The sequence below is a fragment of the Rhinolophus hipposideros genome (assembly GCF_964194185.1).
Source record: "Rhinolophus hipposideros genome assembly, chromosome: 9".
Taxonomy (NCBI): domain Eukaryota; kingdom Metazoa; phylum Chordata; class Mammalia; order Chiroptera; family Rhinolophidae; genus Rhinolophus; species Rhinolophus hipposideros.
In genome coordinates, this window is record NC_138055.1 from 9,110,607 (window position 1) to 9,136,201 (window position 25,595).

Here is a 25,595-nt window from a genome sequence, read left to right on the forward strand (position 1 = left end):
AGAGGAATCGGGATAACACAAGATTGAGTGCCTGAGCCACTGGGCTGGTGGGGACAGAGGAGAGACTGCAGGAGAAACAGGTTTGGAGGAAGGGTCAGGTTGCTAGTGGTCCCACACCGCCTCCTCTCCACCAGTCTCCCTGCTCCACGTGCTCCCATCACCCCACCTTCCCTGCTTCTCGACACCTTAGGGCTTCTGCACTGGCTGTTCCTTCTGCTTCTAAACTCAGGTCTCAGCCAGTGTTGACTCCCCAGAGAGGCCCTCCCCGTCCACCTGGCCACTCACTCTCACAGCTTCCTGTCTTAATTGTCCAAAAATCAGTTTCCGCTCTCTGGTCTGGCTTTTCTTTTGTTTCCTGTCTGCCCTGCCTCCACCGGCGTGCCAGCTCCACAGGGTGGGTCTTGTCTGCCTTCTTCACTCTGGTTCACCAGCACCGGGGACAGGGCCTGGCACACAGTAGGTGCTTCATAGTTATTGAATGACTGAAATAGAGTGCTGCGTTGAGTTTGAGGTGCTATACACCCCAGGGGAAAGGTTGGTTCTACAATGAACTCGAGTTCAGGGGAGAAGTCAGGCCAGAGGTGTGGACCGAGGGGATGTTGACTTTTCCAGATAGTACTGGAAGTCGAGTAGCTGAGTGTTCGGGGAGAGAACAGAAGGGCACCCAGGACGAGGCTCTGGGGCACCCATATTTGAAGGTCGAGGTGAGGAAGAGGCATCAGCAAAGGAGAGCAGAGTGGCCAGTGAGGAAGGCCTTGACCCTTTGCTGAACACCCCATCGCTACACCTCTTCCCCGGGGCTCTTGGATCCAGCTCGGCCAACAGAGCCTACACCCCTCCCCAGTTCTCCACTGTCCTCGAAAGGGACCGCCATCCACAGACACCCAGACCGGGCGTTGGGACCATGTATTCTCACGCCCCTAATCCCATCAGTCCACCTCCTAAACCTCTTCTCTTCTCTGTCCCCTCCCCACCCACAACCAGGGCCCTAAGTCAGGTTTCTCCATCTGTCACCGGGACGACGAGCTCCACGAGGGTTACAGGAATGGTGCGTCCATCACCCACACAGGGGTCTTTCACCCAGAGTCACCAGCTGGTAACAGTTTGTCTCAGGCTTTCTTCATCCACATCCATGTGCCTACCCGCCTACCTACCAAGCCTCTACCTGTCTCTGTCTAGTGCTCTCTCTACCTACCTATCATTTATCCACTTATTGCACTGTATGGGAGTTAGCAGATGACACTTCACCTCAACCGCCTCCGAATGCAACTCCTAAGGGCCAGGACAGTCTCCTTCTGTGACCACACTCAGGAAATAGCGTGGCTACAATACTGCTCTCTAATATACGTCCATATGCAAATTGCCCCAGCTGTCCCCATGACGTCTTTCATCGTTGTAACTTCCCACCCTGGATGCAATCCAGCACCCCACATGGCATTTGCTGCCCCTGGAGCCTCTTTTGCTCGAGAACGGCCCTGCAGGCCTTTTCTGTCTTTCCTGAAGAGTCCTGCCAGTTATTTTGCAGAACGCCCCTCAGTGGGGGTTTGTCTGATGTTTCATCGGGACTAGGTGCAGGGGGTGCATTTTTAGCAAGAAGCCTCAGGAAGGACGCCGTGTCCTCGCCTGTGAATCACAGGGGGGCACCTGATGCCGCTTTGCCCCGCGCTAGGATGCCGAGTGGCCACTTGGGTACGCGGTGTCTGCCAGATCTTCCCATCCTAAGGGTGCCTTTTCCCTCCGTAATCGATGTGTAATCTGAGGGGTGATACTTTGAGACCGTGTGAATATCCTGTTCCCCGACAACCTTTCACCCAAGAATTAGCATCAGCCGGGGATTCGTGCCTGAACCAGTTATCACTACAGGGGCTGCAACAGTCCCTTTACTGGCTCCTCCCTCAGCCTCACCCCACTCCAATTCATCCTTCATCCCTTTGCCCTGGTGAACTTCCTCAGGCACAGGTCCAATCACATCACTCTCCTCCTCAAAACCCCCCTGTGACTCCCTACTACTTAGAGAAGAAAGTTCAAACTCCTTGGCTAGACTCTTGAGGCCCGGCTATATGGCCCCCATCTACACTTAAGCTGTACATCTCAGGTGACTCCCGACTTCCGCCTGCAAGCCCAGGCTGTACCACGTGCATGAGGCACTCCTGTGAGTCCCTTCCTGGCTGGAAAGAAGCGCTTTGTCCCCTGCCCCAGACCCAACTCTGTGCTCCCAGCATGGCACGTGTTTCTGTTCTTCCTCTGTCCTGGGCCGTGGTTTGTCATCTCCCATTGCCTGCTTGCAGACCCACCTGGGGCAAGGACTAACTCCTCCTGAACATCCACAGAGTCCAGCACCAGCTTTGATGCACAGGGAGTGCTGGCACGTTTGCTGATTGAGTGCTAGAGGAGCTGTGGGAAGCCAGGGTGAGGACGTGGGTGCCTTGGCCCAAATCCTGATGATGCTGAAGTCACTGATCAGGGGGCCACACAGGGTAGGAGTGATGGGGGGACCCACGCTCTGGGGCCCAGCACACTGGGCTCACATACCAGTGAGATGCTAACCAGTGTCATGTGCATCTGTGAGCCGGGCCTGCCCAGCAGCCTTTTCCCTCTCTCTGGGAGCAGCATCACCCTGATTTCCTTTGGGCCCTCTCCTCTTGTCCACTCTCAGGCCGTGAGCTTTGCACAGGGGGCTGAGCCCATCACTGATCACCAGGTTGTGCATATGACCCATGCTGGGTCCCAGGGAGAACCCTTCCTAAGGCTTTAGCTACATCTGCTGGGAAGATTGTGTGTCCTCCGTCTGTGGGGTTAATAAGCAAGTAGGATATAGCCTGGCACTGCTGCCGCTCATCATGCCACTATGGGGGCGGGTCTGACTGAGAATGAAGCCACCACAGAAGAAAGCAGAACAAAGACGAGACTTTAGATGCTGTTTGGACACCTGGATCCAGCCATGCCTGAAGTCATCACCTCCTAGACTTTTTACTCAGCCAGTATCAGTTTCTGTCACTTGCAACCCGAAGATCCTAACCCACCAAAGGAAGACAGGCCCAAGGGCCCAGATGGCCAGTGAGATGGCTGTCTAGGCCCCAGGCCCCTGGCCATCACCACATCCATGGTCACAGGGACTAACATGGCCTGACAAACACTCACCCTCCTTTCTTTGGCCTGCGGCGTCTCCTCCCACAGGAGACCGGGTGAGGAGAGATGGCGCCTTTCGGGCACTGTCAGCTCTTGGCCCTTCTTGCAGCTTGCGAGGGATCATCACGGTGAGCTCGTCCCAGCTAGAGGCCTCCTCCCGCCTCTCGACAATGTCCCAGTCCTGCCAGGGAAGGCGAGGAGAAAGTGTACTGGGAGAAACCCCTGGGCCTATGCTCTCAGCATGAGATGGAGAGAAGGAAGGGAAAGGAACTGACACTGAAAGAGCACCTACTGTATCGTCGGCACTGTGCTGGGCTCTCTGCAAGTGTAACTCAGCTCATCTTCAATCAACCCTGTGAGGTTGGCACGTCCGTTGCAGTTAAGAACGTGCCCAAAGTCATACAGCTGGGAAGTGGTTTATATGGGAGGGGACTTGAACACAGGGCAGTTGGACTATACGTGGTAGGAGAGCCTTGCAATGTATTTTCCAACCCCAGCGGATCTCAGGATCCAGAAGGAAGCGGATTCGAAGACCAGCCCCACCACTTATCAGATGTGTGGCTTTGTTGTTTCCCTTCTCTGAGCCTCAGTTTTCTTGCCCCAGAACAGGGTCATAAAAGTCTCTACCTCAGAGGGGGGGGGGGGGGTGAACCTTCCTGAGCCCATGCCTGCCATCTGTCACTTCCTCCTGGGGGTCTCATGGGTAGTCTGTCTCTTCTAATCCGTGATGGCCCTTTAAGGGCTGACTGCCCAGTAAGTTCCCCTGGGTCTCCTCTTCTCCAGGCTAAACGGCCCCAGCCCTGGCCAGGGCCCCCCCAGCCTGCTCCTTTCCCTCCCTCTGTCCTCTGGTCATGGGACTCAGTGGTGTGTGACCAGGGCAGGAGCCAGTGCCACTCCCATCCTTGCTCTGGACAACACACCCAACATCCTGGCCCTCTGTGACCTGTGACCTGAGTTTTTGGCAGCCTGAGCCTATTGGTGACTCGCGTGGAACTCCCTATCCACTGAAACTCCTATCTCCATCTTCCCACAGCCAGACCCTCAGCCCTCCTTGGCCAACCCTGCAGAGACACCTACCCCTTCCAGGGGGGTGGTCTGGGTAGCCCCAGGTGCCCGCTAAGTCTCCAGAGGCCCTCTGCCCAGTTCCCTGGTGCAAGAGGCTCAGCCTTCCTCTGGAGGTTTGGGTGGAACCCCGGGGCTGGCAAGCAGGGGTGATCTGCTCTTGCCCTCAGCCTCCTGCCCCCAGCTCACCACAGAGGACGAGTTGCTGGTATCATCAGCGGTGTCACAGTCAGGGCTGCAGCTGGTTCCAGAGTCAGGGCTCTCGTCGAAGATGCCACACAGGGAGGAGGCCAGGCCCTCCAAATAGGGCACTGCCTCCGGGGCTCGGCTCCTGCTCCTGGGGGCAGCTGTGGGGCCCTCTGCGGGAAGGCCTGCCGCTGGGCCCCTGGGACAGGAGACAGACCCATCACTTTTTCCCCAAAAGTAATGGGAATTAAGGAGAAATACCCCCACGCAGGTTCACCCACACCTCACATTGGAGTGGAAGACGGCGCTGGCACACAGGGCTCTCTGTGCTGGGCTCTTTACATGGGCTGCTTGGTTAGCTACAACAACCTCCCTTTGAAGTGAAATGATTCCCGTTTTACAGATAAAGAAACTGAGGCTCAGAGAGGATAAGGGACTAGCCCAGGTGGCAGAGCTAGGAAAGGGCAGAGCTGCGTGTGAACCAGGGCTGTGGCCCCAGCCCCAACCCTCTGTCACTGGAACAAGCTCAGTAAGACTAAGAAGGCAGAATTGTGCTGGGCTAATCGGGGCCTCTGAGAGGTAGCAGAGCTCCAGGGGCACTGACAGGGTCACCGGTCTGTATGCCAAGGGAGGGAGTTTAGAGAAAGCCCTGCTTAGGATAAGCCAGTTGGGGTGGCCACAGGGCCAAGTAGGCTCAGAGCTGGCATTATCCCCAAAGAGCCACCCACAGACTGGCCTACAAGATGAAAATAGGTGATGACCCCCGAAAAAGGGGTCTGTGGTCAAATAGGTTTGAGACATTCTACACACTTCTACTTCCCCCATTCAAAAGCACAGTGTGTGCCTGCAAACTAAAGGCTTTGACAAGTCCTGCAAGAAAGATAACCGACTTAGTTTATCTCAGACTTCCTGAAACATATTTGATGGCAGAGCTTTTGGTTTTTAAAAAAAATAATGTCTACCTGGAGGAACACATGTTCCCAAAGCAATGCTGATTTGATTCAATTCTTCTTATTTTTTAAATGGGGGAAACTGAGACCCCAAAAGAGGATATAACGTGTGCATGGTCCTACAGACGAACAGGGATGGAGCTGGAGCTGGCTGCCAGGTTTCGAGACCCTCAGCCGTGCCCTCCCAAAGCACCTTGGCCCCAAGGAGAACTTCAGTTCAGCTCAGGACTGGAATGGAGGGAACCCCAGAGCCTGGAGCAGTGCACAGTCAGGTAGGTGGGGGGTGATAAGCCTGTTTAATTTTTTAAAGCTGTGCAGAGGGAACCTGGAAGTGTGAGCGGGCTGTGGGCCATGCCCACGGCAGGGTGGGTGCATGGCTGCTCCACACCCTGGAGTGAAGCTGAGCTAGGGACCAAGGAACATGCCCACAGCCTGCGTGTGCCTGGCCGTGTGGACTGACCATGTGACCCACACTAACAGCCATCACAGAGAGATGGTGCCATTGTGACGGGGGGGGGGGTGGGATGGAGGAGGGCTACCCCGGGGAGCCCCTCCCCGGGCCCTGGGGCTCTACCCACCTCTCAGGCCCTGGTCCAAGGCCCAGGCGCACCACAGACTGGCAGCCGGAGGTCGAGGCACTGAGTGGGTCCTCAGCGGCAGGCGGGCGGCGGGGCAGGTCGCAGTAGGGCACCTCAGCACCTGGAGGGCTCCCGGGCTCCTGGGACAGAGTTGGAAAGAGGAGGCACCTCATGGCCCACGTGGGGGCTCCCCTCCCCCTGCACGGCCCCTCCCCCCACCCGGCGGTGTGGAAGAGTCTCCAGGCATCTCCTCCTGGGATCTCAGACTTCTCAAGGAGAGCTGCCCATCAGGCTGGAAGCGCCCCTGGGGACCCAAGCTGGGGGCTGGCAGAGGTACAGGGCGTGTGCATGCACATGTGTGTACAGGTATGTGTGCATATATAGGCCTGAGTGCAAGTGTGCACGCGTGCATGCATGTGTATTCCAGGCCAGGCGTACACTAGTGCATATGTTTGCATAAATGCATGTAAGTGTGTTTATCTGTGTGTGTTGGCACATATGTAGGTGTGTGTGCTTGAGGATATTAAGTACACAAAAGGACCCAGAAGGGTCTTCTGTAGCTAGAAGACGGGATGAGGAAGGAGGGTGAGGAGAAAGGATGAAGACGGCTTGGAGAATGAGGGAGGAAGATGTAGTCTGAGGGAGGAGAAGATGGGAAAAGAAGGCCTTGGAGGAGCGGAGAGATGTGCCCCATTAGAGAGGCAGGGGGCTCCAAGGCTGGAGGGTCAAGGCCCTAGGGGTAGGGGCAGGGGCCCTGAGCTGACTGCCCGCTTCTCTTTTCCTCCGCCCTTAGCAAGGCCACACCTGTGAAGGCTGGTGCTGGGCTCACCCAGGGGGAACGGCTGCTCACCTCCAGCAAGGCCCCCCCAATCCTCCCCACCCCCCGGGCTGGCAAGGCCCTCCCTTACTGGTGGGAGACAGCGGCCACAGCACCCTGCACCCTCTCGGGTTACCTGGGCGGCGGGCTCCGGCGGTGGCGGCTGGCGGCTGTCAGCACCCTCGTCCCCGGGGGGCTACGGCTCAGGCCCCCATGCTGCCGCCCTCCCAGGCCCCGACTCTGGGCCGTGGCAGCGGCAGCCGAGGCAGCAGAAACCTTAGAGGGGCCGGCTGCGGGAGCAGGGGCCCCTCATTACTGTTTCATAAGCCGGGGCCCAGCCAAGAACAATGCAGGACATGAAACCACAGGAACCTGATCTCCACAGCTCACCTGAGAGCTGGCTGGGCGGGGGCCTGGGAATGGGCTCCCTGGGGACCCTAGAGCCCAGCGCTCAGGGCCGAGGCCACAGCCTGGCCACAGCCCCAGGGTGGGCACAGACTCTCTGGGTTCCAGGAAGGCGGCCACTAGCAGGACCTGGGCAGGGCCAAGGAGTGGGGCGGGGGTGTTTGCCACACCATCCAAGCCAGAGAAGCCCGTCTGGGTTCAGTTTCGCCCCCTGCCCTGGAACCAGATTCTGATCAGAGCTCGGCAGCAGGAGGTGTCAGATCCACAGCCCGGCCTGGCGCCTTAGCCGCCCTGGGGACCTCACTGCATGAATGAGGAAGGAGCAGTTCACGGGGCATTACCAAGGGGTCCCAGGCCAGCTGGGCCCAGCAGGACCCCCAGCCTGTCACCTGTCATGGCACCTCCTCCCTGCTGTTACCTCCAGCCCCCATCGCTGCCCACCACCAGCAGGAGCGGGCCCAGCAGCTAGTCCCTGGCTCTGATTTCTGTCTGGCGGGTCAGCATAGGCTCTGGCCTCAGACGGACATCAGGCCCAATCCTGGCACCTCCACTTCCCAGCTGGGTGATCTCAGAACAGTGGCTTCCCCTCTCTGAGCCTGGGTTTCTCCTCTACAAAACTGGAATGATAAGAGGACCCACCTCCTAGAGGTGCTGCGAGAATTAAATGAGGTAAAATTTGTAAAGGGCTTAGAACAGTGCCTGCTCTGTACATCTTAAATACTGAGGGAGCCAAGAAAATGTAGGCATATTTTAAGAAAGGAAAAACCTGTATTAAAATTGTAATACTCAATATATACCAATAACAAAAGTTGAATACAAGTCATGTGTATACATTTTTTTGGCACCCCCTGTATAATAGATAATGTAAAAAAAATCAAATAGAATTTGGTTAGTGTTAAATCGATAGAATACTAAATACACTTAAGAATAAATACATTAAAAAGGGATGTATGATGCCTGACATACAGTAGGGTCCTCTCACCTAGGCCCTCCATCCAGAACTTGGCCAGTGCCTAGTCAAGGCCAAGTGATTTCCAGGGATAATCCCTTCCCCACCCCCAGTCTGTGGGAGACTCAGCTGAGAGTAGAGCAGAGACAAGATCCCGGGGAAGCTGGAGCAAGCTTTGGGGAGGGGTCTGGCCTGGGACCTAGGCCATTCCTGCATATTCCAGGGTAGGTAAAGATGTCCACCCCCAAGAGATACCTTTCGGCCCTCAGGAAAGAGGTTGTGCCCAGGTGTAACTAGGAATCCAGCTGGGAACGGAACAGGCCCATTCAGGCTGGGGGAGGCTTCTGTAACACACAGATTTTGTGACTCCACATGCTTGAAACTGCTCAACGATGAGCAAGACGGTCATCAGCACCAGATCCTGAGGACCTGACAGCCTCTATCTGCAGTTATTCCCTCATCTCCAGCGTGGCCCACAGGCACCTCACTCACCACTCCACACAACTCGAGAGGGATCTCCTATCTCAAGTACCTGCCTCAGGAAATAACTTAGACGTCAGCCATGTTCCACCTCCTCCTTGCTCCTCAGGTATTAAATCCTTTAGATTCTCCCAGTTCAATTAGTTCTGAAACGGGTCCATGTCTCTCCATCTAAAAGTCTCCGCCATCTCTGGCATGAGTAATTGTACCTTTTCCTCACTGGTCACCCTGATTCACTCTCACTCCCTGCACTCCATTCTCTGCCCTGCAATCAGAGTGACTTTGGAAAATGCAAATCTGATCACATCACTCCCCTGTTTAAAAATCTTCAGTGACTCCCATGCCTCTCAGGAAAAAAGTCCCAAGTCAGCATGTCCACAAGGCCCCAACCAAGGCCTGGAGAGACCAGCCCCCACCCCGTTCTCCATCTTGTCCTGGAGTTCCTCTGCCCCTCCCTCTTTCTGGCCTCTCTCCATCCTCCTATATGCCTCCTCCTCTCTGCCTCAGGGACTTTGCACCTACCATCCCTTTCCTCTGTTCTTTCCCTACTTCACTGGCCAATTACCAAGCTTCACCAAACAGCTAAAATGTCATTTCTTTGGAGAAACCTATTATTTACCCTCATGCCACTTGCTGTTCCTTACAACATTTATCACAACCATAATTATGTGCATGATTAATTTCTTAGTCTTCATTTATCTTGCTAGAGTACAAGCCCCATGGACCAGGGACTGTTTCCCCAACACATAGCATAATGCCTGCACATTTTTAGCACCTATTTAATATGTGTGAACACGTGAGCTGGCCCAAGGTCTCGGCTGCGAAGTGGTAGGACTGAGACTAGAACTCATACCTGTATGAATCCAAATTTCTCCTCCTGTTCCTCACTTGTCATCTCCCCATCCATTGGGAGAGGTCATTTATATGGGACATGGACTCATAGGGCTTTCAGGCATCTGTTCCCTGAACTTGGGGGTGAGGGTAGGGGAGCTGTTACTGCAGGTGTCAAGACAAGTAGAAAGGAATCTCCCAAGTTTGCTTTTCTGGTCAGGAAGAAGGGAAAGAGAAACCTAACGTGTATTGAATTAGTTACATGTGACTTGGGCTAAGCAGTGCCAGATGCCCTGAGTGAGAAGGCCTTGTTGCCCCACTTTACTCTTCAAAAGAAGGAAGCCAGAGGGGTGGCCAGTTTAGCTCAGTTGGTTAGAGCGTGGTGCTAATAGTACCAAGGTTGCTGGTTCAATCCCTGCCTGGGCCACTGTGAGCTGCGCCCTCCTTAAAAAAATCAATTACTTAATTAATTATTCATTCATTAATTTAAATAAATAAATAAATGGAGCGGTGACTCTCAGATAGAAATGTCCTCTCCAATGTTTAAAAAAGAGAGAGAGGGAAGCTAGAGAGGGTAAATGATCCAAGGTCACACAGCAGGGAAATGGCAAACCTAGCACTGGAGCTCTGGCCTGCCTGGCTCCCAAGCTGAACAGTGACTCCCGTTCAATGGCCACCTCTTGGCGCCTAACCCCCTGCATGGCACTGGCTGCCAGGCTCCAGAAGAGCCTTAGGCCTCAGGACCCTCTGGGAATGACAGAGCCATAATGCAGCACGGCTGGAAGCGCCCATGGAGATTCACACGTCCCCTGCTTCTCATGGCGTGTGCATCTGCACTCTGGGTTTACGTGCATGGTTTACACGTATCAGAACATCGAGCTCAAAGTGAGAAAATGCCTCCCTTTCCCTTTCACTCCTTCAGTACCTTCAAGGGGAAAGTCTTCGGTGGGTGCTGGGGTATTTTTAACGCTTTTTTAACACCTGCCAATTTCCCTTTTTAACAGAGAGACAGACAGCAGGACTCAGGCTCAGAGCCTTCAGCCAATAATATTCTCTAGTTAGAATTTAATGATATTTCTGGGTTTTGTCCTTTTCTTTCTCTTTTTAACCTTCTTTATAAAGGATACGATCCTGGTTTTCTATTTGTGGTAGTGATGTAAAGTTCTGTTTTAGTATAAGTGAAAAAAGGGTGTGAGTTAAAGAACAATAAAGTAAATAATAGATTACATGAGGTGATGGCAAAGAAATCATAAAAGCAGGAGAATGACTGGCATTTAGGAAACATTAACGTGGTCCCACCACCCCATTGTACAGCTGGGAAAACTGAGGCTCTGCCCAGGAGGAAGGCCAGTGTCTGGGTTCCATTGCAAGCGAGTGTCAGCCCATCACGGACTCCCCCACCCCAAATTACGCTGACCACTCGGGAAAGCCGGCCCACCTGGTGCCTTGCTCTGTGGGCCTCCTCAGGCTGCAAGCAGTTCTGACAGCAGCTCTGGGCCAGCACATTGACCTCGTAGTGTTCACAGGGGGCATTCTCAGCTGCCCCCTCCATATTGGCTGAGTCAGGCCAAGGCAGCTCCTGTGATCCGATGGTGGCGCCTGGGAAGAATGGGGGTGAGGCAAGGAACAGGTGACTAGCTGGCAGCCCACCCGGACCCCAGCCCCAGTTTGCCCCTGGACCTACAAGGGCCGAGGAAATAATGTTATCCATCCATTCATTCATTTGTTCATTTATTCAATCAACAAATACTCATTAAGCACCTACTAAGCACCAGGCACTCTGCCAAGCATTTCACATGTGATTTCTAGTCATTACTGCATTATTGCTCCAAGTGCGTTCCGAGGACCCTGCATTAGACTCAGCCATGCTGCTCATAACATGCCTATTCCCAGTTCCCTCCCCAGATCTGCCCAGTCAGAATCTATCCAGAGGTGAGGCCTGGGGGTGTGAAATTTTATAAAAGTCTCCCAGGGGATTCCAGTGTACCCCAAAGTTGGAATGCCCTTGCTTTACAGTTATCCTGCACTGTGGATAAAATGAGTGCCAATTTCAGATGAGGCAACGAAGGCTCACAGAGGTTCCATAACTTGCTGAAGTTCCCAGTGGCTGAACTGGATTCAAAGCCAGGTCTGTGCCCACCCCCTCTCCCCACCCCAGAGGTGGTAGTGGGGGGCACTGGAATCACACTGCCAACTCACACAGTCCCTTGAAACACTGGGAGTGAGGCACAAGGCTGGCCAAGTATTTTCAGAGTTTGAGGACAAAGTCATGGACGAAAGCGGACAACCTAAAGTCACACAAGTTTGTGGCAGCGCTCGGCCAAAGAGAAACCCGGGTGTTCTGACTTGAGCATAGGGCTGTCCCTTCTGTGCCACTGAGGGCTCCAATGCCCTGTCTGGGGGCACAAGAAAGCCCTGACAGAAGAGTGACTTGAAGATGCCCTCCTAACCCACACAGAGCCCCAGGAGGGGATGGGGATGAGAGGAATCCATATTCCCAAACACGCATGCCTCTTATGGTGCCCCCAGGTCCCTGCCCATACCCCTCCTCACCTGGAGAGCTTCCTCCACAGCGTTCCAGAGGATCGGGCTTGTGCTGCCAATCTCACCGGAGAGCTGGGGAATTTCATGTCCTCCCCTGGGGCATCCAGGGAGAAGGTTCCTGGCTGCTCCACCTTCAGACCTGGAGAGGCGGAAGGGCACAGTGTGTGTGGAGGGGGCATCCACTGGCCCCTCGGTGGCCCTGAGGTCTCCGATCTTCTCTGGGCAGTCATCTTCCCGCGTCCTTCCCTGCTCCCAGTGGTAGTGGGCACGCATCTGTCCCGCCCAGCCAGGGCGGTTCTTTCCAAGTCCGGCCACAAAAAGAAACAACGCCTCGAAAGGAGACCGCCACTCAGGATGGCTCTACTCCACTTGCCCCTCACTGCTCCCTCGTGCTCCTCCCCACTCCCAACCAACTGGCAGAACCCTTCTCTGAAACGCACTTTAGGGGTGGATATAACAATGAAAAACCTTCAGCGGACACGGCGGATGCCCCACCCAGAGAATGGACCCCTGGACCTCTCTCCATCCAGTCAACCAGTCCCTCCCCGTATCCCTCACCCCTCCACCTTTCCCTCCCTATGCTCCCCCCCACCTCCACCCTCCACCACCCTTTCCGCTAAGCAGAACCAACCTCGGCTCGGGTTTCCACGCACAGGGGGTGCTGAGGTGGGGTGCCGAGGTCACAGCCTCTTTATTTTAACAATGAATCAGAATGTTGCCCTGATTCGTCCAGGGGGGTGAACAAAGACCACGCCCCTGCCACTTCCCCATAGGCCGGTCTAGGTGCTTCATTTACATGAGGACTATGGAATTGGACAATCCGAGAACAAGGGGCGGGGCGGAGGCGGGCGGTGCCTACAAGCCTCAGAACGCGGGACTTAACGCACGTTTAAGCCTGAGCAGTCGGTCCGGGTCCCTCAGGGGACCTTGACAAGGGTTGCACTGGCGACTCTGGCTCCTTCTGATCTCTTTCCCGTTGGTTAATTCCCGCTACAGTCCCCTAAACTGGCTTTCGCCTAGACCTTGGTCTAGAGATTTAACCTCTCTGTGCCTCAATTTTCTCATCAGTAAAATGGGGGTAGTACCATACTACTACCTGTGAGGATGAAATGAAATGCCCGGTTTTCAACGTCCATTTTCAACACTTCCACTGATACGGTGCTTACTCACAGAATTCACGGCTCTCCCTGTTTTAAAAGTCTGGCCCCTACTTTAAGCTAACATATATTCTGCACTATGTGCCAGCTCCTATTCCAAAAGCTTTACATTCATGAGGACATAGTGACCTGGAGAATTAAGTACCAAGATCTTCATTTCAAGCAACTGAGGATCAGAGAAATTAACTAACTTGCCAGTTTCACACAGCTAGTAAGTGGCAGAGGCAAGACTAAAACCCCTGGTGTGTCCAACTCCACCCGCATTCACAAAGCATCTTCACTAATTCACTCAAGATATCCACATGTACCCGGAATATGCCATGCCTCAGCTGGGCGCTGGGGAGATGGTAATATGAATAAAATGTGGCTCCTTCTGAGATGAGGAGCCCACTGACCAGTGCGAGAGACAACCTCTGAATAGGTCATCTTGGCCCAGGACGGAACAGGCAAAAATATAGCTGCATAACAATAATGAGCTTTCTGCTTGGTCCCAATTACTGTAAGCAAAACAAGTAGTGAGACTCAAGTTCAACATCTGGCTCTAGCACTTCCTGGCTGTATGATCTTGAGAAAGTTACTTGACCTCTCGAAGCCTGGAGTGGACACTGGGTTTGAGTTTGAAGGTCAGGATATGGCCCAGCCCTCTGCAGACCCCACCAATCAATAAAACCTGGAGCCAACTCAGAGTGGCCCTGCCAACAATTTAATTCATTAAATACTATGGAGCCCCTACTTTAACAGTCGTGCATGCTGAGGATACATCAATGAACAAAAAATCGAATTTCCTGCTTTCATAGCACTTACGTTCTAGTGGAGACAAACAGACCGCAAACTAGATAAATAATCTGTAGAGTATGTTGGCTGGTGATGGGTGCTAAGAAGAAAAATTAAGCAGGGAGGAGGTTGAAAGTGGCTGGTGTAGGTAGGGCGTTACGTTTTAAATAAGGTGTTCAGAGAAGGCCACACTGAGATGGCGACAGGTGAACAAAGACCTGGAGAAGATGAGGCAGTGAGTCTGCAGGTCCTGGGGAGGAGCGTCTCAGGCTGAGGGGACAGAAGCAGTGAGACTGGAATGGAAAGAATGTGGGAGCAAGGGGAAGAGTCAGGGGCTGGCTGGTGGGTCGTCCCGAGTGCTCTCCCCAGCTGGAGCTGCCTGGTTGCACCCCTCTGTAGGTTGGCTCAGGGCTAAAGGTGTCATGGCGCCCGCCAGGGAAGAGTCACCACTTGCCACCATTTAGTCCTAGCCTCACATCCCCCTTTCTACTCTCTGAAGTCTTTGCCTGCTCATCTCCCCCTCTGTTCATGCCCTTCCCTGTGGCTGAGACACCCCTCTTCAGAGACCTGGGGAAGCAGAACTATTACTGACAGCTGCAGTCCCACTCTACCCCACGGAGCCTATTTTCTCTCAGTCAAGTGGAAAAAGTCATCCCAGCCCTCTCAGTCCATGGGCTTGTCGGAAAATCAAGTGCCCCGGGCAGGCAAGATAAGAGACACAGGGGCGGTGGCCCAGTGGAGCGGGGGCAGGAAGGCATGAGGCGCTAAAAGGGTCACCAGGGCAGGCTTCGGTCACGGGGTACCCTGCAAAGTGACCCAAAGTGGCCAGGCTTGCTTTTACTGACCCCTTTAGACACTCAAGCCTTGATAAAGCTCCTAGAGGCCTCAACCCAGAGGGCCCACAAGATGGGGAGCAGGAGTCAAGAATCCAGGTATGGAGCATGGAGGGGGGGGCTCCTAGAAAACCAGTTCTCCAGAGGGTCCTGATTCACCACTCCTGATCCTAGGACTGGCAAAACCACCGTGACTCAATTTCCTGGGTTTGCTTCAAGAACTGGTGGCACATATAAAAACAGCAGATGAGAATTTCATACCAGTAAACGTTACAAACTGTAGATGTCAGCTATAAATGGCCCCATGTGACTGGGGCTGGGAGGAGACCCAGGTCAGATGACTCAATGGTCAGCCGCAGCCGGGTACACTAAAGGCACACGGGGGAATGGCAGGTGCCACAGGAAGTGGTTCATACACGTCTCATTTCTGCTGTGGGCAGTCCCAGAAGATAGATGTCATATGTCATCTTACATATGGGGAACACACAGAGAAGTCAGTACAGTGAGGAGCTCACAGAATGAGCAAGTGGCAGAGCCAGGATTCAAACCCAAGCCCTGCGCACTGATCTCCCGGGCCCAGCTCTGTTCCTGCTTCCACGCAGCTCTCCTGGGTTGACTGCCAGAACCCCTGGAGAGCCTGGTAACCCACCCTCTGCCCTGCGTGGAGGCAGCCCAGTGGGGTGAGTCACCTCATTCCAAGCACAGGGGAGGACAACCAGGAAGCAGCAGGGAAAAAAGGTGGGAGGAGCTGAGAAGCCAAGTCACGGGGCCTCCTGGCCAGAAGCCCTGAGCTTCGCATTCCCGTGTCCAGGTGTGGCCTTCAGACCCGCACCAGCCATTGTCAGCTACCACCAGATGGTGGGTTTGATGGTGACGTGGGAGATCACGTGCCCACCCCCAGGCACAGCCTAACAGAGCCACTCCTCCTGAGCCTGCCCAAGGATGGGGCGGGACTGCTCCGGGCAGGTCCTCCATGGGGTCAGTGAGGGAAAGGCCTGCCCCGCACACTTCAGCTCCCTCCTCCAGGAGTCTCCCACATTCCGAGACCCTAAAGCTGTGCTCCCGTCACAGCATTCTCCTGTCGCCTAGACCATGCCTCTCACTAGTGCATGAGCTTTGCCCAGGATGAAAGCACATCTTACATCCCTTTCCGTCCTAGTGTTAGGGCCCAACACAGCTCCCCTAACCAGGGTGCAACAGGCAATCCCTGTGCTCTGGCCCAGAATCACAAGAACCAGTAAGTGGCAAGGGGTGGGTGTTCTGCCGATGCCCCAGAACAGTGCTCTGGTTATCCTTGCGGTACCACATCTACTTGCCACAGGCGGACCCGGATTCTGCCAACGGCCCTGCTTGGTAAGGGAACGGCAGGGTGTGTGAGATGGGTCACTCATCAGCTGGGACAAGGAAGGGACAAGGCTGGTTTTCAACAGCCCTGAAGCCACGCCTGAAGATCTGGAAGGAGTATGAAGAAATGGCAGCCTTGCAGATCACCAGCAGGCCTCCTGAGGGGTCTGCTCGGAAAAGGCCCCACTTTTAGACAAGCTGCATCTTCTTTAAAAAGGATTAATCACTCCTTGCTTCTGGGAGCTGCTGGAAGCCTGGGAAACTGCCCCATTTTGAGGGTGAGGATGCTCCAGGACTCACCATTTCCACCATTTCAATTTCCGCTGAGGAGATGAAGGAGGCCCAGAAGAAGAGACAGGCCCCAAGTCAGTAAAGGGCAGAGCTTGGCACTGCTCACCCACCTGCCCCAGCTGCCCGCTTTTCAAAACACCAGTGGACTCTGGATTCAACCAGTAGTTACACCGGTCTGCACCCCTGGTTAGGCGGCCCAGACCCGATGCTGCCTTTTCATACCCACAGTGAAAACTGCTGGAGGGTGAGGACGGACCCACTCCCCTACTACCCCAGAAGCCTGCCCTTGGCACGTGGCATCAGGGCCAAAGACAAACCAACCACTTTGCACTTAGTTTCACAAATCTGATGAAGGCCTAGTGGGGTATACATTTGGGAAGATGCTCCAAATTTGGTCCTGAAGGTTCTTCCTGAGAAAGGCCAGATCTCAGCTGCCTGCTCTTTCTGGGGTCCAAGCCCCAGGCCGGAGAGGTGCTGGTCTCCCAACCTGGTCTCCCACCTCGGTGCAGGCTGGGTTATGGGGACAGCCAAGCAGAGACAGGACAGGCTTGCAGCCTAGGCTGGGGCCTGGTCTGGTTCTCGAGCTCACTCTCCACTGTGCCCGGCTCTGCCAGTCAGCCGGCGGCGCTGGGTCTTGCTGGTACGAGTGGCACTCAGGGGCTTCTTGGTGGAGTCCTGCGCCCGTCGGGGATGTTTCCTCTTGACCTTTTTTCGATTGTGCGCATGCAGCGATGCTGTGAGAGAGGAGATCCTGTGGGAGGGTGGGAGGTTGGTGAGGCTAGGGCCTCAGTTTACCCTGGGGAACAGGGCATAAGTGAAAGGTTGGCTTGGGGGTGACTGATGGCCCAGTTCATGAAGGGGAAGTCGGGACAGGCTGTGAATACTGGCAGTAACAAGTCCACTCCAGAGGCAGCCTGCTCTGACCCCAGAGGGCCTGCCAAGCTCCTCAACTCAGAGACAGAAAGGCTCTTACGCAAGGCACAAAAGGCACCGAGGGTCGGCTGTTTTTGGGGGGTGGAGGTGGGGACTGTGAGGAGGGGCTGAGGACCACATGACAGGCAAAGCAGAAGGCTGCTCCGGGCCCCACACCATGCCCCACAAGCCAGAGGGCAGTGGCTCTGCAGGCTGGGTCACCAATGCCAGCCTTGCAGAGCAGAGTCGTAGGGGAGGACAGGCCAGGGCTCACCGCTGAGATAGCAGGGGGTCTCTGGACTTCCTGGGTAAGGCTCTGGTCGGCTTCTCCATGGATGACAGCTCTTCCTCAGACCCGTGCCTGGCCCCCTGCTAAAGAAGCACAGAACAAGGACTGTCACAGAGAGCAGTGGACCCAGAGGCCTGGGCCAGGGCTCAGAGAAGGCTGTGTGTGCCCTGGAGCAGGGATTCCGCAGGGGAGAGCTGTTTCAGAGTCCTCCGCTGCCTCGGCTTCCAATGGACACTCAACACGCACAGATGAAAGAACTCTAAAATGGGGACAAGGCTTCTTTGCATCAGACCTTTCAGAAGAATGAGTACAAAATACAAGGAGCAGTTGCTCCAGGACTGAAGGACACTGTAACTACCCATGATAGAAATATGGTTTACCTTGTAACACTTTATATACATGTATAGAAATTCCTAGACAACCCAGACAGACACAACTTTAACTGAAACAACTTACGGGGATGCTTTCCAATATTTTCAGTGACAGTCTGCTCTATTTCTTTTCTTTTGTTTTTTGTTTTTTTTAAATGCTGGTCAAAACCTGCTAATAGTAGGTTGGTCCAAAAGTAATTGATGTTTAAAAGGTTAAAAATAATTGCAAAAAACCACAATTACTTTTGCACCAACCTAATAGGTTGAAAACTCACTGTCAGTGCACACAGACGTGCCTTGTGTTATTGCTGCTTATGCAATGGGAGTGATTACAATAAACAGCTATTGTAAGTGTTTCCTGTGGGTTCTTTTAATCTCACAGTCATCTGACAAGGCAGGTGCTACCATCAGTGAACACTGTTTACTGATCAAGGGAAGAGGCAAAGCAAAGAGACTTGCCCAACCTCCCACAGCCGCTCAGCGATGGAACTGGGCTCTGAAGCCCCTTGCACTGGAATGTCCATGACACGGACCAGCACTTAACAACCCGATAAGCCAGTCTGCCTGTGTCCCTTCTTCCCCAGGCTGGGAGTGACACCCACCTCAGGCGGAGGCAGTCCGAGCAGCCGGGCCCCCGAGAGGTCCAGGTCACTGATGGTAGTCACGGTGACAGTGTGGTTGGGGTGGTCATATTGCACTGACTCTGTCTTTGCTGTCACCAGCCGGTCCAGTTCGTCTGCCTCCTCTGTGAAGGATGGACACAGAACCAGGCCTCAGCCCCTAATCCCAAGTAACCAGGCTCCAGCTCCTCCCAATCCTGGAGTGTAATGGCCCCCCTCTATGGGAGAGTATCCAGGCAGTCACCGGCTGCAGAGCCTGCTTGCGAGCAGAAGTTGTAAATGATCCAACTCTTCCTTGCACCTTCCAAGGAGACCTCAGACCACCTGGTCCCTACCTAGGGCAAGCCCAGTGAGACGCCAGGAGCTGCTCCGCCCCTTTCCCGCTAGCCCCAGTCCCTCCAGGCCTCCAAACCGGGCTGTCTTCTCAGGATTGGTTTACCAAGAGGTTTGGGTCTCCTCCTGGTCTCTGATCCACTCACATTTACAGGTACCTGAGGACGACCCTGACCCCCAGATCACCACCCAGACCCCTAGAGCTAAGGACGTCAGCTTCTGTGCAGCACTCACACCCCTCCCCTCCCACCCACTAGGGGATAAAGAAACCCAAGCCCACTGGCTATCCTCCAGGTCAGGACAAGGATGGGACTTACCCAGTGCCTCCTCTCTCTCTGCCAGCATCTTCAAGTATTCTTGGTGGCGCTGAAACCAAAAGGTTAGAGAACACAATGAATATGGCCTCTCAGCCCCACCTCAGGTGGGGCATTGCTCACCTCCAGGGTGAGTGAGTGAAAGACCAGAAGATTTCACCCTAAACCTTCCCTAGACCTGGGTCCAAGGTGTCTCTGCTCGTATGAACTGTTCCCCAGGCCTGCTCACACCTCTCCTCATCCCTGCAGATGCCCCTATTCAGGCCACGCAAGTCCCCTGGGAGTCAGACTCTCCTGCCCTCCCGCTCTGCACCTCCTCTCGGAGCTTCTTCTGCTCCAGCTTGAGCCGCTGTTTGATCTCCTCAATGGCTGCCTTCTTCCGCTCCACCTTCCTCTTGTGGAAGCCTGTCAGGAACTCCCTACAGGAAAGAAGCAAGGGAGAATCAGGAGATACTAGGAAAGAAAGCCTTGCTCCAAAGAGAGAAAAACAGCTAACTCTGCACTCACTATACATGCCAGGCCCCATTCCAAAAATTTACAAAATTTGTAATCCTCACAACCTGGGTAATACCGTGTTTCCCCGAAAATAAGACCTAGCCGGATGAGCACCTCTAATGTGTCTCTTGGAGCAAAAATTAATCTAAGACCCGGTCTTATTTTACTATAAGACCCGGTATGGTATAATATAATATAATAAGTATAATATAATAAATATAATATAAATATAATACTAGGTCTTATATTAATTTTTGCTCCAAAAGACTCACTAGAGCTGATCGTCCGGTTAGGTCTTATTTTTGGGGAAACACGGTAGGCATCAACCCTGTTTTACTGATGGGGTCACTGAGGGCACAGAGAGGAAAGAAAGGAAAGGCGGGAAAAAGGAAAGGAAAGGAAGGAAAGGGAAGGGAAAGGAGAAAGGTTGCTTGTCCAAGATCACTGAGACTGGGAGATTACGAAAAAGGGGGAAATACGCTTCTCTCCACCTACTACCCTCCAGGGCTCTCAGCTTCAAACAACCGGGCCGGGTGATAGGCACAGGTTGTGGGCCTCCGAACCTAGAACAGGTGGGCGCCCCGTCTATACCACCACATTCCATTCCCCAGCGAAGTAAACCACTTCTGGCGGGGCTTTCAAGGTCACCCGCACCCAGACTGCCACATGTTCCGCGGGACACCTGCCCCCGGGGTGTATCGGAGGGCCTGCGGATGCCCCGGCATTTCCGCCCTTTCTCAGCCCTGCAGTGCTGACTGCACCGCTCCCGTCGGTTCTGGGGCCCAACACCAGGTTTTCTGTGCCCCACCACCAGATGCGGGGGTGGCCCTGAGTAGGGAGCACGCGACCGGCCGGACGCCGAGGCTTAGGCGCTCAGCTCAGGGATCCCTACGTCTGGCACGCACGACGAGGGAGTAAACAAACGTCTGGTGACTACATGAATGAACTTAAGACACTCATTTCATTCACTCATCATAAACAGATGAGAGTACCGCGTGCGGGGCGGCTGGGCTGGGCTGGGCTGGGCTAAGGAGGTCGACACCACTGCTCAGAGACCCAAGCTCCCCCGCCAATCTGGCGGAGCACACGCACCGCAGCAGCTGGGCGGGCTGGGGCACCCAGAACAGCCACGGAAGGGCGGGGCGGGCGATTCCATCTCACAGGCTAGGGGCCGACAGCGGCAGCTTCCATTCCGCGGGGGGGAATAGCCAAGGGGAGGTTAGGCCACGCCGAGGGGGCGGGGCCGGAAGGGACCTCGCCTCGGCCTTGCGGGCCGAAGGGGATCTGGTGCAGCCTTAGCACTCACCGCCGCTTCTCCTCGTCAAAGCTGAGGACGAGCCGCGGCCGCCGGTTGTCGCCATCTCGCTTCTTCTTCTTATTGCGGCCCATAACGATGAGGCCTAAGCGGCGCGTCTCCTGCTCGCCTATAACACTTCCGGGTGTAGCGTTTTCGGCCTTCCGGGCGCGCCTCGCAACAGTGCTCTGCAGTTCCGCTCATCAGGCTCCATCTTTTAAAGGGACCGCTCCAGCCCGTCTCCCCACCACTCCCTTCTGGATGTCACTGGCAGATACCTGCCCAGCGACTCTCAGCCCCACTCCTTTTCGACTAGCTACGACTACGTAGCAACGGTGAGAGCTAGCTAGGTGTGCTAGCGCCTAGCACAATGGCTGGCACACAGTAGGTGCTCAATGCGGGAGTTATTAGTGAATGGCCAAAAATAGCTGATCCTTCTTTTGAGTCTAATGTCAGCTTGGTGGTGGTCTGCAAGAGCACGTTTCTGGAAACAAACCACCTGGATTAGAATCTTAGTATCCCAAATACAGCTGTGTGATACTGGACCATTTGCCATTGCTATGACTGAATTACCCTCTTTGTAAAATGGGGATTTCTAGGGTTATTGTAAGGCAGTGGTTTTCAAACTTTGGTGTGCACCAGAATCCCCTGGAGGTCTTGCTGAAACCCAGATCACTTGGCCCCCACTACAGTTTCTGATTTAGCAGATCTGGAGTGAGCCCCAGAATTTGCATTTCTAACTCTTGATGTGGCCGGTCCACAAACCAAACTTGGAGAACGTGACTGTGAAGAGCTAAGTGAGTTATGTAATGTGTGTGTAACATAATGCATACCACACGTGTTTGCTACACAAGCCATCTCCCCTCACTTCTCTCCCAAGTATGAATAGGGTTGTAATTACTCATCCTCTACTGAAAATGAGGGCAGGAATGTGAAGGTATTCTGTAAGACAACACCTGAAGGGGAATTTTAGCAACTGGGATTGTGTACTTGAATCTCCCTGTAAACAATAATGTAAATGGAGCCACTTTAAAATGGAGTGCGAGCTGCCATCCCAGAGTAACTGCCTTACACATCTTAATTCCTCAATCTTCAAATCTTTGGAATGTTAAAACTGGGCAAAATAACCTTTGGACTGGCCCTAAGCAACCTTGTTTCCTAAGGAACTATTTGCAAAGATAACAAAGCAGTTATGACTACTGGACTGATGACTACTGGACTGAAAATTAAAAACATTGTTTAGAATTAACACCTGTATGTTATGTTATCTGCACCAATAGAAATGCCTTCCTTCTACTGATGTAATTGTTCCCTTTCCTATTCTCATAAATACCCCTTGCCTTTGTCTCTTAATTGGAATATTATTTGGGTCTTTGCCTGAATTAATGATTCCCAAATAGCTGTTCCTATTGATCTCAAACATTTGTTTGCCTCTTACTTTGAAAGGTCTTGTTATTCTTAGGTTAGCGACCCATTCTCAATTCATTTGTGCTGGATGGTCCAGCAAGGTTAATGGTTATTCCAGTCTGGAGGATGATACCTCTGCCGCTAGAAGCACAGGAGGCTGCAGGAGCTCAGGTTTGGCTCCTACAGTGGAGGGCTTCCCAGAGGAGGTGACCCCAGAAGTGGCCGACAGTGGGAATACCAGAAGAATAAGACTCTTAGGACCCAACTCTCTCCTTTGACAAGTGACTGGATCCTAGAGAGCAAGTAAACACACATGTATTGAGTGCTTGCTGAGTGCCGGGCACACAGAAAAGAGAAGGGAACTACACAGAGTATTATCTCAGGGGAAGTGACTGGTGCAGGGTTACACTGCTACTCTGTGGCAAAGCTGGGACTTGAACCGGTTCATTGGCCTCGTGGCCCAGAATCCTGGATCACCAGCCAGAGGGATCACTCCCTGAGAAGCAAGCATGGCCCCTTTGGAGGACAAAATGCAGGACCTGACCATAAGTTTTGGAAGGAGCCAGACACACAGGCGCATCTCTCCATGAATGTTGAACCCATTCCATGAGGGTCCTCTGCCTGGGGGATTCCATGTTGGTACTGAGAGGAAGTTATCCTCAAATCCAGGGCACAACAGGGGGTTGACTGAATGGTGGGGCTTCAAGGCACTGCCCCCCACTGGCCGTGCCCTGATGTCTCCACCTTGGTACCCTCCCTCTGGGTAGAAGCCCTGCCCTGGCTACAGTGATGTCCCCCCAAAGATGCCCAGCGAGCCACCTTCTGCAGCTAGGCCTGTGAGTCCCAGGCACGGGGTCTTTGGGCTACCATCTGCTGTTTCCCAGGCTCCATGCGCCCACACACACCCCCAGATTGGCTGTAGACGGAAAGTGATGGGTCCATTGCTGAACGTAATAAATCATAACACTTCCTGGGCCTCTTCCCTCTCCACAGTTCATTCACTCAATCTCCCACTGTGTTGAGGTATGTTCTCAGGGCCTCAAGTGGATTATCTCAGTCCTCACAAACTCCCTGTGAAGTTGGTGCTGCTTTCATCCCTATGATACAGGTGAGGAAACAGAGGTTCAGAGAGGGGAAATGACTTGACCAAAGTCACCCAGTTAGGAAGTGGTGTACACAGCCATTCCCTGACCACTGCCCTCCAGACGTTCCAGTCTGGTGCAGAGACAGGCCAAGTAAGGAGCCAGCTGCTTGTGCAGGAGCCTGTATGGGGAGCTCGGTGCAGTTGGCCTTTGCGGCCTACAGCCTGAGCTGGGGCTCAGAGCCCTCACCTGCAAAAGTTCCCAGTGCAGAGTGAAGTCCGCCACCTCGGGCAGGCACTCTTGCTCCAAACTCTTCCCAGGAAATTTGTGGTCTCCTTGCCAGGAAAAAAGACAAGGTATTGGCAATGCCACCCAGATTCCAAAAGCTTGAGAGCCCTTTACTGCAGCTCACGATCTAAAACACCCACTTTGGCATTATTTTTGAAAATTTTCTGTTTCTTGAGCACCTACGGTGTGCTGGGCACAGCAAGAGGCAGCACATTCTCTTAATAGAAATGATGAAGATGATGAACAAAAGGGATTTTGCTATTCATTTAGTGCTTTACATGATTATCTCTTTAGAGGTATGAGCCCCATTTTACTGAGGCTTAGAGGTGCAGTCACTTGCCCAAGGTCATACAGGCAAGTAGAGCAAGTGCTGAGCCTAGGTGGCCTCAGGGAAGACCTCTACTGAATTTCTCTGGACCCAGTTTCACAGGCTCTTGAGACACAGTGAGTCTTAAAAGAGGTGAAGGAAACCAACATTGACAGAGCTCTTTCTATGTGCCAGGCCCCATGCATTCCTCTACATTATCTCAGCTAAACCTTGCAACACCCCACAGGGTAGATACTAGTATTAATGCAATTTGATAAAGGAGGAAACTGAGGTTCAGAGAGGTTGAGTAACTGGTTCGAGAGCACAGTGTTGAAGCTGGGGTTTGAACATAGATCTAACTCCAAACCCAGTTTCCTTCCTCCTCACCCGGGGGTCTCTCTCTTTATCTTCTCCAGGGCTTTCCTCTGGACTGTGGTAGTGCCAGTCCTGGTGTATTGTGGGCATTCAGCCAGCTTAGGGAGCATCGATGTGGGTGAACTCTTGAGGACAAGACAGTTAGTTGAGGGGACACTTTCTCCAATGTTCAGCAGAGGGCGCCTGTCCACAGACAGATTTCCAAAGCTATTTCTTTGGGTGGCCACTTGGGTGATCCAGGAGAGCCTGGAGATTGGGTGTGGCTCATAGGTGCCCCCAGCATGGGCGCTCCTTGGCCCTTTTATAGAAATGTGCCCCCTAGGGGACCCACCCACCCAAAAGGGCCCAGGTGCAAATATGACCCCCATTTTATAGATGAGGAAGTGAAAGGTAGGGATAGAAGAGACCAACCCAGGGTCTCAAGGTGGTTGCTGGCTGTCTTAGAGATTTGCCAGGCGCCCAACTCAAGCCTGAGCTGGACCTGATACAGATAGACCAGGGAGTCATATTGTCACCAGGGAGTCAGATTGTCACTCAGAGCCTGTTTCCTCCCCGTCAAGCAGGGGTACACTAACATCTCAAGAGGTAGTACAGCAGAAATGGGAAAACACTGCTCACCGAGCCTTTACCATGTGCCACACACTAAACTTGACCTCTTTCACATATCTCACTTAACCCTCACAACAGGCTATGTGCTACTAGTCCCCTCATATAAATGAATAACCAAGGCTCAGAGAGGTCCGTTAGTACACACAAAGCCACACAGCTGGTAGCCCTGCACCACCATCTGAACTAGCTCTTTCTACTTCGTGAAAACAAATGAGAGGGGCCCCAGATACCATGACATGATTCAGTCTGTCCTTGCCTCTTTTCCCCTGGTTTCATTTCTGCACCATCTTTTGGGCACCTACTGTGTGCTGGGGCCCACTGGATTGGGAGCTGTTTGAGGACAGCAACTGGGTCTTATTTAGTAGTCACTAAGCCCCCTGCTGTGTACTGAGCTCTCTGCTTAGCCCAGAGGACCCAGGGGACCCAGGGGAAGATGTCACTGGCACTTAGGTGTACATCAAGAAAGTGAACAGAAGTGAAGGAAGGGGCAGAACCTGGGGGAGTTGGTGGAACCCACCCACTTACACACACACACACACACACACACACACACACACATACACGAGGCT

The 25,595-nt window shown here is 53.5% G+C and overlaps 2 protein-coding genes across 5 annotated transcripts in view; both read right to left on the minus strand.

Moving 5' to 3' along the window:
• Window positions 1-12,064, minus strand: part of TRIOBP (TRIO and F-actin binding protein) — a 51,650-nt gene extending 39,586 nt beyond the window's left edge. The window contains exons 1-5 of the mRNA XM_081061543.1: window positions 11,941-12,064; window positions 10,826-10,986; window positions 5,906-6,045; window positions 4,381-4,576; window positions 3,142-3,310 (exon numbers count right to left, since the gene is read on the minus strand). Of these exons, the coding sequence (XP_080917669.1) occupies window positions 3,142-3,310; window positions 4,381-4,576; window positions 5,906-6,045; window positions 10,826-10,939 (619 nt within the window). The 5' untranslated portion in view covers window positions 10,940-10,986; window positions 11,941-12,064. The remainder of the gene's footprint in view (window positions 1-3,141; window positions 3,311-4,380; window positions 4,577-5,905; window positions 6,046-10,825; window positions 10,987-11,940) is intronic.
• A 1,706-nt stretch (window positions 12,065-13,770) lies between these two features.
• On the minus strand, window positions 13,771-21,120 carry NOL12 (nucleolar protein 12). Of its 4 annotated transcripts, none has more exons than XM_081059531.1 (6): window positions 20,971-21,120; window positions 19,483-19,588; window positions 19,173-19,221; window positions 18,505-18,647; window positions 17,517-17,614; window positions 13,771-17,081 (listed from the first exon to the last, which is right to left on the minus strand). In XM_081059531.1, exons 1-6 carry the CDS (start codon window positions 21,051-21,053, stop codon window positions 16,916-16,918), a joined length of 645 nt encoding a protein of 214 aa, XP_080915657.1. In that variant the 5' UTR covers window positions 21,054-21,120; the 3' UTR covers window positions 13,771-16,915. The 4 variants fall into 4 exon arrangements, with proteins under 4 accessions (XP_080915657.1, XP_080915659.1, XP_080915658.1 ...); XM_081059533.1 differs by lacking the exon at window positions 20,971-21,120 and adding an exon at window positions 20,657-20,770 and having other exon boundaries at window positions 13,777-17,081; XM_081059532.1 differs by having other exon boundaries at window positions 16,768-17,081; window positions 17,517-17,611; window positions 20,971-21,096.
• Between the last annotated feature and the right edge of the window lie 4,475 nt (window positions 21,121-25,595).

Coding starts and splice junctions, on each gene's coding strand:
- NOL12 (XM_081059531.1), bottom strand. CDS start 21,053: ATGGGCCGCAATAAGAAGAAGAAGCGAGATGGCGACAACCGGCGGCCG. Junction 19,589..20,970: donor TTTGACGAGGAGAAGCGGCG/GTGAGTGCTAAG, acceptor TCTTTCCTGTAG/GGAGTTCCTGACAGGCTTCC. Junction 17,615..18,504: donor TCGGACTGCCTCCGCCTGAG/GTGGGTGTCACT, acceptor GTGCTTCTTTAG/CAGGGGGCCAGGCACGGGTC.